This window comes from Dunckerocampus dactyliophorus, chromosome 10, assembly GCF_027744805.1.
Source record: "Dunckerocampus dactyliophorus isolate RoL2022-P2 chromosome 10, RoL_Ddac_1.1, whole genome shotgun sequence".
In the NCBI taxonomy this organism is placed as follows: Eukaryota; Metazoa; Chordata; class Actinopteri; order Syngnathiformes; family Syngnathidae; genus Dunckerocampus; species Dunckerocampus dactyliophorus.
In genome coordinates, this window is record NC_072828.1 from 12813987 (window position 1) to 12829836 (window position 15850).

At 43.2% G+C, this 15850-nt stretch overlaps 1 protein-coding gene across 1 annotated transcript in view; it reads right to left on the reverse strand.

Annotated features, from left to right (window-relative positions):
• The window catches only part of mob3c (MOB kinase activator 3C), an 18521-nt gene continuing 2671 nt past the window's right edge, over positions 1-15850 (reverse strand). Inside the window, exons 2-5 of the mRNA XM_054789212.1 lie at positions 3940-4087; positions 1584-2111; positions 254-456; positions 1-147 (exon numbers count right to left, since the gene is read on the reverse strand). Coding sequence (XP_054645187.1) covers positions 118-147; positions 254-456; positions 1584-2001 — 651 coding nt within the window. The 5' untranslated portion in view covers positions 2002-2111; positions 3940-4087 and the 3' untranslated portion in view covers positions 1-117. The remainder of the gene's footprint in view (positions 148-253; positions 457-1583; positions 2112-3939; positions 4088-15850) is intronic.

Here is a 15850-nt window from a genome sequence, read left to right on the forward strand (position 1 = left end):
CACCCTGGACTGGTCGCCAGCCAATCGCAGCACACATTGGCATACTGTGCACATTTATGTAAAATAATGGCTTTGTTTTGAGTCCATAGAGGTGACATTTCTAGTAATCTTTCCTGTTTAATTGCAAATCTTCTCCGTCATCTCTCTCTGTGGGAAAACAAAATGCATATATATTCACAAACTTTTATTCTAAAATTGGAGAGCATTATGATGTAATGTTGACAGTGAACTGGAAAAGACTGTGGTGCCTCACCAGGGGCTCAAGTTCAGAGTGGTCGATCAGGTTGAACTCAGAGATGAAGAAGTAGTAGTGCTTGTAGCAGGTATTGATGTGGGCCTCAGCGCCCATGCTGCAGATGCTGTCAAAGTGATGGATGTAAACATGCACAAACACCCTGAAGAGCCGGCTCAGAATCTTCTTGCACACCTGCTGGAAATTCTTGGGGAAAGGAACACCTGCAGTGGATATGAAGCATAATTTCAAATTTTTAAACAATTGTATAACTGAAACTCAAGTCAGTATCTACAGTAAGAAATAGATATTGATAGATATTGATAGATATTATCAAAATACTTTTGTATTCATTAAGATGATAATTATTGTTACAGTATGTAAATTATTTTCTACTTTCCTTATTATAGTATAAATCTTCAAATAATATATATAATTAGCGGTGTCAAATTAAAGCATTAGTTGTGATTAATTAAGTACAGTCACATTTAGTGCGTTATTTTTTATTCACAATCTAATTTTTCATCTCTTAATTTTACTGTCTCTGTATGCAGTTTTTATGCGTTGTACTTGAGTTGTTGGGGGAGGAAAACAATGGTCAGTCACACCCTGAAGTGGACATTGATTGGTTATCATTGTGTTTGGGCTTGTTTAGCATCAGCTGATAGGCTGCCATTGTAAGTGGGAGGGCAAGGTGAGGAGCAGAGGAGATGTGAAAATGGAGGAGCATGTGAGGGTGCAATGAACAAATGGGAAATTTACATTTGAAAAACGCGCCGACTGCACCATTGATAGAGGTAGTGTGATATGCTTTCTTTGTAAAAAGAAGTTTGCTTACCACCAAAGCAACTCAAGTTTAATTTTTTGGGTATTTCATTAAAATATATTGGATTAAGTTGTGTGCAACAGATATTTTTAAAAATCTAATTAATAATTTTTAATGATTACATTTTTAATTATTAAATATCTCCAACAGATATTTTATGTATAATATATTATGCACTTTTATGTCATAAAAAAACATAAAAATTTAAAAATAATTTATGAATCTTATTGCAATTGAAATAAATGTCAGCACATGCAAGAGATTTCAAAATAAAGGTATGAGGGCATAATAGTGTGAGGAAAGTCCTGAAAAAAATTCATTTCCTTTATAGGATTGACGTGAGGGACCATTGTGGTGGTCTGAGCCCCTCATCCACTTTTCCATTATGTTAATTGATGCTATAAGCCAGTTATTTCATTGCTTCTAAATGTCAGCCTCTTTGTGCAATTAACCTCTGCTGGACTCTTTATCCCATGAATGAAGCTTCAGTAAACACTGTATTCATAAGCAGCACATTCTACACACCTACTCTGGTGGGGAAGATGTCCTCATTGTTGATGAGCGACTCTATCCAGTCCATCAATAGGTTCATGTACTTCAGAGCAGGCAGCTTGGTGGGTTTCCTGTAGTCGTCCCCGTCCTGCCACCTGTACTCGTACCTGAGTCCCCCAGACATGATGGGACAGGTGCGCTCGGTGCAGTACTCACTGACCGTGCCGTAGATCAGGTTGATCCTGTTGAAGAAATCCACCACATGCACAGCGATCCAGTCGTTGAGGCTCTCGCCCTCGGGCAGCTGCACCACCTTCCTCAGGTCCAAACCGGACTTGAGTGAGGCCTGGGCCTTCTTGTATAGTTCGAAGCGCTGAGTGCCGGGTTCGAAACGTTTCCGGGGCCTGAAGGTTTTATCTTTACTGAACACCTGACCGAGACACAAAGCCATGGGCTCATCCGCTTCGTCCCCCTGAAAGATGGAGAGTTTGTCGTCTCCACAGGAGAGTTTGAGGTCACAAGCAAGAGATCAGAGTCTGGTGACGATGTTGGGATGTGGGACTGTGAAACATAAAAAGATGATACTTTCTATTATGCTTGTGTTATTTTTGCAACTTATTTGGACCAAAATGATCACATATATAACGCACACAATACCACCACGTGCACCTGCACAATACAAGAGCTGTATCAACAATTCTGCCTTTACAAAGATAATATTGTTTTGATTAACTTCATTCATTTTTTAAACACTAACATGAAACTAACACCATATCGAGGTTGGAGGTTTGGTTACTTTATTAAGTTACATGAAAGTCAAAATGTTACAAACATCTGTCATTGTAATGAAGTGCACTTCTACACTCCTGGACCCACAATAATTAAATATATGACACTGATAAATATCATAAAAATCAGTCAGTGTCAATCACTTATCTTTGGAAACAATACAGCTATATTACATTGCGCCTCGTTAAACTGTGCAAGTGATCATAATGTATATGTACTGTGGCTGCTTGTAGGTGAATACCACTGAACTGTGCTGACATCATCATACTGAAAATATAATAAAAAGAAGTATACTGTAGTACTGATAGCAGCACTTGTTCATTTATATTTATAATGCATTTATTTAATATTTATTGATACTTATTTTTTTTGTTATATTTTTTCATGTAGGTATTTTTATTAATACACACCAAATGCAAAAACTTTACCTCAATCTAAGTTCAATATACCCATACAGTATTATGAACTGATTATGAACTGAACTCAACCTGTGGTCACATCATCATATTAAATATCTATTTATTCTGGTAATTTACTCAAATTGCAAAAAAAAAAACCAACAACCCTAAAGTAACTTTTAAAAATTATAATATAATATGCCAATATTATGACCCCTTTGTGATTGTCATGGACACATCTCTTTTACATAAATCTCATTAAATTGAAGTAACATAGCCGCTGTGAGGCAAATACAAAACAATGCCTGTGGTGACATCATCATATTAAATATATGATCAAGTACTGCTCAAAATAACATTATGACCCTTTTCTACACATTTTCACTCAATTTCTCTCCTTTACATTCAGCAGTCAGTATAACGAACATAATAACACACACACACACACACACACCATTGAGTTGATGATCATTTAGCAAGCGTCATCATCGCATTTATAAGGCACACATTAAAGAGTCATTTCCAAAACGGTCTGTTTGTGAATATGTCACGTTATGAACTTTCCTGGCCTCGACTGATTAGATGCTGCAGTCACATGTGTGATTATGGGGTGCAACACAACATTGTATCCTCCATTCTAAAGCACTAACTTGATACGTCCTGCTGTTGTTCCTCTCTGATCCATAGTAGAACAAGTTTCAGTTTCTTTTGTGCCATTTGAATTGTTTATTTACTTGAAAAATGTGACATTTTGTGCACAGATACACAAAATTGCCTCCAAAAATCAGAATAATTCTGCATAAGAGATCTGCAAGAGAGGTAATTTTTCTTTCGCTGGCTGATGCCAGTTCAGTGGGGGAGCATGAATACGTGGTCATGAGATAGCTCCATAACAAAAGAGCTTCTTGCTAGAGTGCTTTCATCACTCATGTACTGCAAACAATCTTAAATGTGGAGACTTTCTACTGGTAAATAAACATAGAAACAAAAGATAAGCAAATGTGTTCTACTATTACTGGCCTCAGGGTGTAGCATGTCTGATCATGCACTCATGCATACTTCCCTGGTGTTTATTGACTCCACGCGTTAAAGAGAGACTTCATTCCATGCATGCTTTGAATTTAAAAAAAAGCATGGCTAATATCCTAAAATAGGATGTTAAAGGACATATGAACACAATTAGTACAGAATAAGAAGTATACCTGGCTGGTATCCTAAAGCTGAGGCTCCAGAAGAGTTGGTGAAAGCTTTGGGAGAGGCCAGAGTGGATTTTGGAGGACTGATTTATCCAGCTGCTTTATCCCCTTTCGCTGCCCCCCTCCTAGCACTCAGAGAGGCTCCAAGTTCAGTCTACAGCAAAGCACAAGTAAAGTAGAGTCTGAAAAAGTCATTTGGCTTCTCTTCCTGGGGATGATGTCACATCCTGACTTTGTGTTAAGTGTGTGAAGGGCTGGAAAAGGCCTTCTTTCAATCCTTCCTCTTTTTCTTCCCCCCTCTACTTTTTTGTCATCCTGCCGGCAGAGGACCGGCCCACTAAAGCCCGGCCCCCTCTCTGGTGAAGTGGGCCACGTCTATGTGCCACAAATACAGTATGCAGAGAAGCGGGAGAATGCCACAAGTATGTCAGAAAATCTGGCAGGGTGGCCTACTCTTTCATGGCAACATATCATTTGAACGCTTTACCTCCATTGAAGCCAATAAAAACCTACTTTCTTCAAATGAAGCCCAAAGTTCAAATGGCATGCACGCACAAAAATATCAAACATTCTTTTTTTTTGTGTGTGTTCAACAAAAAAAAAATCTATTTTCTTAAAAGAGGCTGATGTAAGTTTATTGCTGGTGAAGATGTATGAGGTCCTAATGTCATGTCCTTAAATTAGCCTAAAATGTCAGCTCTACACAAAAACGAACACATTGTTCCTGCCGACCAAAAATGTCCAATTGCAAACTATTAAAAATGCAATTTTTCACATTTATCTCTACATAAACTTACACTTACACACACCGTTGTGTTAACATTTCAGTTTCGATTAGTTGTCCCTTGCCAATTCGTGGTTCGAATTTCGCAGCTTCACACTATCACAGTTTTTCAAAAATATATGAATGAATCCCGCTGTTTCGTGGTTGAATACAGCCTATTGTTGGTAAAAAATCTAAATACATATGCATATTGAAATAAATTTTGGGGTATTTTGCCTAAATTAAGCATTTTCAAGCATAAAAAAGGCTAAATGAACTAAAATACATATACAGTAATCCCTTGTTTATCGTGGTTAGTTGGTTCCAGACCCAACTGTAATAAGCAAATTTCCAAAAGTAGAATTCCTTCTTTATAAATAGAATATCTTCATAATTAAGAGCATAGAAAACCTGTTTATGACTTTCCAAATAGGTTTTTTTTAACTATATTAGAGCCCTTTAGAAATGAAATAATACTCCATAGTCACCTTTTCACTTGTATTACCCAATATAGTAGACATAATCAGAGAAAACAAGCCATAAATAATCTATTTAAGACATGAACAACATGTGTTGCACTAAATGTGTTCCGGATGTGTGGAAGACAGTTTGAATTATCTCACAACAGGCAAAATAATCCCGAATAAAAATATCTAATAAAAGCTGCTGCTGCAGCAACCCACGGCAAACTACAAGTAAACTCTGAATCAGTGACATCACTTCCTGTCCACCCGCCACTCAGCTCCCCTAGGCAACACATTTATAACGACACACACCAGCACGAGTCTTATTTATGTCTTAAATGGCTTATTTACTGTTATGTCTACCGTATTGAGTAATATGAGTGTAAAGGTGACTATAGGGGTGTTATTTCATGTCGGGTCTGGAAACAATTAAATAACAAATATTTGTCCACAATATGGTGCTACTTTTTTTTATTTATTTAAAGCATGCAGCAGCATTTGTCAGTTTGGACTGTTTTCTGGAAGGGTGCCATGCTACAGAAATGATAATGATGTTTGATAGTGCTGTGAATGTAAAAAAAAAAACAAAAAATGTGAATTTTCGATCAATATATGTGAACATACTGGCTTTTAAAGGGGTAAAATCCTCAAAACATAATACTTGATATGTATTTGAGGCAGAAGTAGTTCTAAAACACTTACTTCCAACACACTCATTTGAAGTGGGGAAACTATCAATAATGAATCAATAAATCAACTATCAGTAAATAAAATAATTTGTTTTATGTGACTGTTTTCATTGACATGAAAATCATTCCTGCTGTCAATGCCTGATCCATTTTAAGGCTTAATTATAATAATAAACAAATATATTTTATGGAAATGATTTGTGTTTTTTTCAACTTAGGAACATGCTTGTCTGGTAGGATCTACTGTGAAAATCATAATGCCTCGAGCTGTCGAGTGTTCTGTGGACCTTCAAAGGTGAACAGGTATGCAGTAGGTGTCAGTTTCTTTTGCTTTGTAATGATACACAACCCACAAAAGACATCACTATAACTTGTCCCACACAAAACCTCATGAAGTGTCTGGTTTCAAAGTTTACTGCAAACAACTGGACTGTCTATATTAAGTCAAAAGATATATATATTATTCAAGTGTATATGACAGTGTTCAACTGCTAAATCATCTCCTAGTTAGTAACATGCAGAGTTACATTAACGATTAATTTCCTTTTTTGTAAAAAAACAACAAAAAAATTGCCATCCAAATGCATGCAAATGAACAGTGACACAATTGTACTAACAACTTATGGCCACTTGAGGTCGCCCCTGATTATTTATATGAGTTATTTTATGACTGACAGAGTCAGTGTTATGTTAGGTAGATATATATATACATATATATATATATTTTAAACTAGATATTTCTATTTTTTTTAAATATAAAAATGCATATTTGAATTAAACAAAGTGTCATGTGATTCTTCCTCACCATTTGTATTATGCCCTCAATGCATAATACATAGCTGAAAAAAATTTTGTTTAGTATAATTCTGCAATCTGCGATTGGCTGGCGACCAGTCCAGGGTGTACCCCGCCTCTCGCCCGAAGTCAGCAGGGATAGGCGCCAGGGGATGGATGGATAATTCTGCAATAAATCAATATATAATCATATACAGACCCTTTCCAAACGGACAGGGAAAAGCTGAGTTACTTCTAGAATTTAATGGTGTTTCTCACCTTCCTTATCAAAATGCTGTTACTTGCAACATTCTTTCCATTTTGGGTTATTTTGCAGCCGTGATAAAAAGAAAAGCAGAGTCTTGAGGTGAGAAACACTATTCTGTGTTTTGTCCCTCTGATGAAGTATGGCTGAAACGCGTTGTGGCATAGTAAGGCCCACAGGACCGGAGGTTGTGTTCGCACTCCTCAGCCTCCCTGGTAAGGTCTATTCAGGGGTTCTTGAGAGGATCCGCCGGATAGTTGAATCTCGGATTCAGGAGGAGCAGTGTGGTTTCGTCCTGGTCGTGGAACTGTGGACCAGCTCTACACTTTCAGCAGGGTCCTTGAGGGTGCATGGGAGTTTGCCCAACCAGTCAACATGTGTTTTGTGGACTTGGAGAAAGCATTCGACCTTGTTCCTCGAGGAATTCTGTGAGAAGTACTCCGGGAGTATGGGGTATCGGACCAGCTAATTCGGGCTGTTTGTTCCCTGTATAACCGGTGTCAGAGTTTGATTTGCATTGCCGGCAATAAGTCAGACCCGTTTCCAGTGAGGGTTGGACTCCGCCAGGGCTGCTCTTTGTCACCAATTCTGTTAATTATTTTTATGGACAGAATTTCTAGGCGCAACCAGAGCGTTGAGGGGTTCCGGTTTGGTGAATGCAGGATTGAGGCTTTTTGCAGATGATGTGGTCCTGCTGGCTTCATCGAGCCGTGAACTTCAACTTTCACTGGATCGATTCGCAGCCTCATCAGCACTTCCAAGTCCGAGTCCATGGTTCTCACCCGGAAAAGGGTGGAATGCCATCTCCGGGTCGGGGATGAGATCCTGCACCAAGTGGAGGAGTTTAGGTACCCTGGGGTCTTGTTCACGAGTGAGGGAAGGATGGAACGCGAGGTCGACAAGCGAATTGGTGCAGCGTCTGCAGTGATGCGGACTCTACATTGGTCTATTGTGGTGAAGAGAGAGTTAAGCCAAAAGGCAAAGCTCTCAATTTACCGGTCTAACTACGTTCCTACCCTCACCTGGTCATGAGGTTTGGGTAGTGACCGAAAGGACAAGATCGCGGGTACAAGCGGACGAAATGAGTTTTTTCCATAGGGTGGCTGGGCTCTCCCTTAGACATAAGGTGAGAAGCACTGTCATCTGGGAGAGACTCGGAGTAGAACCGCTACTCCTTCGCATTGAGAGGAGCCAGATGAGGTGCCTTGGGCATCTGGTCAGGATGCGTCCCGGTCGCCTCCCTGGGGAGGTGTTCAGGGCAAGGCCGACAGGCAGAAGGCCTCGGAGAATACCCAGGACATGTTGGAGAGACTATGTTTCTCAATTGGCCTGGGAACGCTTTGGGATCTGCCAAGAGCAGCTGGACGAAGTAGCCGGGGAGAGGAAAATCTGGGCTTCCCTGCTTAGGCTGCTGCCCCCACGACCCAATCTCAGATAAGCGGTAGAAGATGGATGGATGGATGGATGGATGGATGGAATGTTAGGATGTTGTGTTAGCCTACATCTCACTCCTTTTTCATCAACATTTAATCAGCGGAATCTGTTACCAGATTTAACAACAGATGAGTCAGTAGCAGCCCTGTCTCCCCGTAACTTTAGCCCTCTCCCTGTTCCAGTGAAGAAGGTGAGCAACACTGTGTTCAATGACATGTCAATGCAAGAAGTCTGTGGGAATTACAAAAAAATATATATATATTTTTGTGATGACAGAAATTCAAACTAATTATTTTTCCACATGATTCCATTTGAACTTTATTTGCTTATTGGCAAATTTAAAAGTTAATGTACTGCATATATATGTTTCATTTAAAGTCTTTCAGAAATGTTAAAAACATTTTGGAATTTCAGAATTAAAATTACAGTGCAAAAGATGGTCTTTAGCACATTTATGTTCTCTTGCATCAAATAGTGAATTACATACTATGTGCAGAGTGTTGCACGGCCAACTCATTAGCAGTAAATATTACACTGCTAGTATTGAACATTAAGCAGCAAAACATTTGCAAACATTCAGAGTTGGAGTTATGTAAGGCTCTTTGTTGGGTCAGTTAAGGTTCTAGAGATGTGGTGACAGCAGCTGCCCGACGGGGGAACGAAGGTAAACCTTTTTTCATGGGGCCCAGAATTCCTGGCGGCACCCCTGATTTTCAATCCCCACACGACACAGCGGTGAAAACCTGCACTGTGGGTGGGGATTCCCTCGCAAATTAGGCTTTATCGTTGGTTGTCTGTATTTTTGTACTTCAGATCTGCTTTATCATGATTGTTAAACGTTCCCCTTCAATTTGGTATTAAATTAATATGCAGAGTTACACCATTGCCATCGTGAGTGGACAAAAAACGTGAAGCTCAAATTCAACCCATTCCAACGGATGGATGCCAACATCAGATGTAAACAACGGATGGTAGCAGGATTATCAGTGCTGATGTTAAACTTTAAAATGTGACCATGCAAAAATAATAAAATTAATTAACCAATCTTAATTAATGTTTATAATTAATGTTTCTAATGTTTCTAATTAATCTTAATTAATATGTTCAATATTTCAAGTTAATTCAGATAAAAAGGTTTATGTTTTTTATATGTGCAGGTGTAGGGGGTACATGGCTTCACATCAAATGTCTGAAATGGCACGCGACTGTGAAAAGTTTGAGAACAACTGTATTAGGTAAGACATGCTGTAAACAATAAAGGCATTTTAATAGGGTAAGAGAGTGCCTTGGATTTTTTCAGTTTTTGTTGATTTCCTGTCCCTATTCCAAAAATCACGTCTTTCTTTGACTTCTACACTTCTTGGAGGTCCTGGCAGCGTTTTTGATACGTTTCGGTTAGCGTTATACCTTCTGGAACGGTTTAATGACGATAACCCAGGTTGCACTGTATAAAAAGCATATTGAACAGAAAAGAACAAACTTTCAGTTATGGTTGTGACATGGAGAATGAGTAGGATTAAATAAGATGTACTTCTTCCTACTTCTTTTCAGACATGTTGAATCGTGCACGTGCCAACGTGTGATGTGCTTTCAATGAACTTTGTTAAACATGTTTCACATATACACAATCATTACCATTAGTATCATTTTGCCATGCAGATCCAGGGCATAAACTTAAGTAAACAAAAATGCTGGAGGTTTAAAATTATTGTGTGAGTAAAAACTATGACACTTTCCACAGTTCTATAATTCATGTTTAACATGTCCTCATGTAGCCTCTCTGCTGTTTGTCAGTCATATGTCCTTTAAAGAGATGCCAACTTTAAAAAATAATGACCAAAATAAATTATATCATTTGATGAACTGTCATATGAATGCATGACATATACTGTAGATGCCTGCCAAAGCCTGTATAGTTTCACGCCAGATGTTTGTGTCATCAGCTAGAAATGTGAAATGGAAGTGGAACCAGTCAGGCCTTCTTCAGCTGTCACACTGACTGAGCTTGAAAAAAACATGTTGCCCGACATGTTGAGTGCTCCGACTGGCCGTAGGACTTCCTGTCAATGTCAACACAAAGACATGGCCAAGGTAAAGAAGGATGAAGACTCACAAGCTGAAAATGAAGCGTCAACTTTAGGCCAAGAAATACCTGAAGACACATTTTCCAAATGTTTTATGGACTGATAAGTGACACTTGATGGATCTCTAATGACAGGAGGCACCATGGTTGAGGGGCTCTCACAAATGTCATGTTTGGTTCTGTTAAAAGGAATTCTGGTGCGTATGCTCTGCTAGTACGATTCGTTTGGTGAACAACAACACAACAATAGTGCACACATGCACTGTATTTGTTTCTATGTTGTTCTACTCCTGAACCACTGCACACAAAAGGGTGAAATTTTGTCAAAACATGCTGAAAAATGGGATGGACATGACATTTTTCACAGGGCTGAACGCTTTCTGTTAAACAAGCAACGCAACTTTCAGTTGTTAAGCCGAATCGCCACCGAATTTGGTACACACTTTTAGGGCACTCACAAGCTCATGTGTGTAACATTTTAGCAACATTGGTGGAAAAACATGGCCGCCACAAAGCAAAACGTCTTTGCAGGGGCACGGTCGGGACTTAGCAACTAATTGCCCATAAGTCATTGACCATTTGTCTGATGATGGTAAAACTTTGAGGATATCTGTATTACATATCTGGATATCTGGATATCTGGATATCTGTAGCATGTCTTCCAAAGCATTTTGACCACGGTCCATAGAGGGCGCCACAAATGAGATTTATACTCACTCACTTTGGTGTTTAGTAGAATTCTGGACTGACCTAGAACACTTGACTAATAATCGTGCACACAAGTGTATTTGCGAGACTGGGCTAAAACCAAAACACTGATAAACACCATACAAGAAGGCATATGCAGTTACAGAAAAGGAGCCAAAATGTTAGGATATGGACATTTTCGTTATACTGCAATTCAGGTGCCTGATCATTCACACTAATAATAGAGGTCACTACAAATTCCACTTAAAAAAAACAAAACATTCACGTTCCACATTAAATATCAACAGAGCATTGGTATTGGTCCATAGTAAAATTAATCGTGGAAAAAAATGCACATCTGTCAGTTGAAGCTCTGTTTTTTAAATAAGCAGCATCCAAATGACATCCAAAGTAAGCAGGGTTTGTACAGTGTGTCTTTGTTAAACATCCGGCTGAGCCACTGTTTGACAAGTACAAGCAGACTCTTATCTTCACTTCGGATCAGGATCAGGTTCAGGGATTGTTATGACAACTGAGTCGGCCAGAGGGCTGTTTGGTTCATTGTGTGGCTTTTGTATAAGGTGCACGACAGGTGCATCATGAGTCTCCTATAGGTTAAAGCGCACTGTGTTAAGACATATTACAAATGCACTGATTGACTTTACATGTCCCTCATTTTTTTGAATGTGCATCCAACATAAGCTGATTTTCTTTTGTGTTTTAATAATTTTAAGTGTTTGACAAACAAAATGCAATATTTTAAATTGTGTTCACTAGTGTTTATTATGAGGTCCTCATGTTGCATCCTTAAATTAGCCCAAAATGGCACAAAAACACTCATTGTCCCATTGAGAAGCACTTATAATGGCATTTTTCATCCAACAGCTCACAACAAATACTCCTTGAAATGTATTTTGTGGAGTGAAACACAGTCAAACTATGGGAACACAACAGAACAACACATTAAAAACAAATATGTATATTTCAGGCCGAAGTAGTTTTAAATGACTGACTTGTAAACAATATTAATATATGATATTTTTAATCCTATAAAGATCATTATGTTTACATACAGTTTTAGAAAAAACACTATTTTTCTACGCAGTCACATCAAAGCTGATTTGTATCACAGACTGACAGTTTTAAAAGACTGGTTTGTTTAAAGCGTGGGAAAACATTAATATATTGTAATGCCCCTGGTTGTGGGGAAGGAGAGACTCACGTCGCCGATGCACTTCAATCGCTTTATTCACAGCGGAGAACTTTCCAACAGTTCACATTCACACCAGGGCTGCTGTAGGCCACAACCCACGCCAACATCCACAACAACTCCAACTTTCCCCCACACTCCTCAACACACCCACCACTCGCTCGTGACGTCGCACCGCCACTTTCCAAGCCCCGCCCCTTAAAGGCCCAGGAACACAAATCACAGATATTACACTGCCCCCCTCTTTAATAAGCCCCTCGCCCCGAGGGGTCAACAACAAAATCCCCAAACCTTGGCGGCCTCCGCCTCTGTCTCTGTGGCCGGCCCTGGCTTGACTCCTGTGCGCCTCCCCTTGGCGCCAGCGGCTGAACAAGAACAACTGTGGTGGGACCCGGTGAACTTGAGTCCACCCCACGTCCCAAGCCAGCTGGTGAAGCAGGCTCTGCCTCGAACTGGGGAACATCCCGGCCCCTGTAAGGTGCCAACCGGTCCCGGTGCAGGGCAACTCTTCTGCCTCTAGGGGGAACTGCAACTCTGTAGACTACTTCCCCCACCCGCTCTAGCACCCTGCACGGTCCATCCCAATGACTGTCTAATTTAGGGCAACGCCCTTTTTTCCGTTTGGGCGTGAAAACCCAAACCAGCTCACCCGGCTGAAAGTCACGCCCCTTGCTGCGCACATCATGGTTCCTCTTCTGCCTCATACCAGCCTTCTCTAGCTGACCTCGAGCAAAGGCATGCGCCGCTTCCAGCCGATCCTGCAACTTCCGGGCATACTCCAGTCCCGGCCGGTCCTCTGCACTGCCTGGTGGCCTCCCAAACGCCAACTCCGCCGGTGTCCGGATCTCCCGGCCCAACATCAACAGGGCAGGAGTACAGCTTGTGGAACTCTGGACTGCTGAACGGTAGGCCATCAACACTAAAGGAATGTGCCGGTCCCAGTCACGCTGATGGTTAGAGGTGAGGATGGCCAGCTGCTGCTGCATAGTGCGATTAAACCGCTCCACTAGGCCATCACTTTGCGGGTGCAGGGGCGTGGTGCGAGTCTTTTGCATATCCAGACGCTCACACAGGGCAGCGAACACTCTGGACTCGAAATTCCTGCCCTGGTCACTGTGGAGGATGTCCGCAGTGCCAAACCGACTAAACATGCCTTCCAGGAGCGCATCTGCCACAGACTCTGCTTCCTGATCTGGCAGCGCATATGCTTCCGGCCATTTAGTGAAGTAGTCCATTGCACACAGCACATACTTGTTCCCTCTGTCCGTTTCAGGAAAAGGCCCCATAATGTCCACGGCTACCCTCTCCATAGGCGCCCCGACCCCTTGCTGCTGGAGTGGTGCGTGCGACTGGTCCTGGGGCCCCTTGTACGCTGCACACTGGTCACAGCGCCGGCAGAAGTCCTCCACATCTCGTCGGTGCTGACCCCAGTAGAATCCCTGGCGCAGCCGTCTGAGGGTCTTTGTGCTCCCGAAATGGCCTGACCCGGTGCCTCCATGACATGCTCTCAGCACCGCCTCCCTGAGAGCTACAGGCACCACCACCTGCCACCTCTCTTCCCCAGTCGCTGGCTCCTTCCAAGCACGCTGCAACACACCATCCTTGATGCGCAGCACTGCAAACTTGCTCCACAGGCCCTTTGTGCCAACCGACAGTCCCATCGCGCTCTCCCAAGTTGGCCTCCTGCCACTCTGGACCCACTGTCGCACCGGTTTGAGATCGGCGTCCTCTTCCTGCTTGACCGCCCACTCTGCAGCATCCACTGCCTCCAGCGTGCAGCATGACGGTCCACCAGCTGTTTCATCACCGCACAGCTCCTTTTCTCTGGCGTCGCGCCGGTCGCAGTAGCTGCAGCCGTCCACAGCACACGGCCGCCGGGAAAGGCCGTCAGCGTTAGCATGCCGAGTACCTGCTCTATGGATCACACTGAAGTGGAAGGATTGCAGCTCCTCTAACCATCGCGCCACCTGGCCTTCCGGTTCTCGGAAGGTCATCAACCACTGGAGTGCTGCATGATCAGTTCTAATGGTGAAGGGCACGCCACAGAGGTAGTACTTAAAGTGGCGTGCAGCCAGCACAACAGCCAACAGTTCACGCCTGGTCACACAGTAGCGCCGCTCACTTTTATTGAATGTTCGGCTGAAGTAGGCTACCACCTGTTCACCTTCTGGCCCCATCTGCGATAACACCGCCCCCATGCCGACATTGCTAGCGTCCGTGTCCAGCACAAAGGGCAAAGCTGGGTCTGGAGCGGTGAGGACAGGAGCGTTCGTGAGGGCCCTCTTGAGGTTGGAAAACGCCTCCTGACAGTCTGGCGTCCATGAGAAGGCCTGGCCGTTCTGGAGGAGGCGAAACAAGGGTGCACCGATGCAGGAAAATCCCTTCACGAACCTCCGGTAATATGAAGCTAGGCCCAAGAAACTCTTGAGCTGCTTTTGGTCTCTCGGGGCCGGCCAGTCTCTGATGGCGCTGACTTTCTCCTCCAGTGTGCTGATACCACTTGCATCCACCTTGTGGCCCAGGAACGCCACCTCTCGCCGCATAAAATGGCACTTCTCAGGATGCAGCTTCAGTCCAGCCGCCGCAATCCTCCCCAACACTAGCCTCAGGGAATCTAGTGCGGCCTGGAAGGACCTCCCATGGACGAGGACATCGTCCAGGTACACTAAACACTGCTGCCTGGGAATATTTGCAAGCACAGTGTCCATCAGCCGCTCAAAAGTCCCTGGTGCATTGCAAAGTCCGAAACTCATGACCTTGAATTGCCAGTGCCCCCTGGTGGTGCAGAACGCGGTCTTTGGTCTTGACTCAGGGGTGAGGGGGACCTGCCAGTATCCACTGCGCAGGTCGAGCGATGAGAACCACGCGGACCCCAACACCAGGTCCAACGTCTCATCAACCCGAGGAAGCGGGTAACAGTCCTTCCTCGTGACCTTATTCAGCGGTCTGTAGTCCACACAGAACCGCGGCCGAGAGCTGTTCTTCCTGGGGACCATCACAACGCCTGACGCCCACGGACTGTCAGAGGGCTCGATGATCCCCGCCTCAAGCATGGCCTGGATCTCTTTATCAGCCGCCTCCTGCCGGACCATGGGCAGGCGACGAGGCCGCACCTTCACTGGACGTGCGTCCCCAGTGTCGATATGGTGTTCAACAAGGTGCGTGAGGCCCACCTCATTTTCATTGAGGGCAAAAATGTCTTTAAAGTCCCACAGCACTCGCCACAACTGCTCTTGCTGACCAGCATCTAGGCCAGTGCAGTTCTTTTCCCAGATGGATCGGATTGGCTCCATCCGGTCCTCCACAGTAGGCAGGCTGGGTGGCACTGCCCCCCACTTTGGACCAAGCCTCTCAGGGCTAGCAAACTCTACCCGTCTACTCGCCAGCTGCTGTGGTGTCGCCCCCTGCTGGGCACAAGCCCTCTTCAGGCGAGCAGACTCTGCCCATGTCGACAACGGCTGCTCTGGTGTCGCCCCCCTCTGGCGACGGGACCTCTTCAGGCGAGCGGACTCTGCCCCTGTCAACGACGGCTGCTCTGTTGTCGCCCC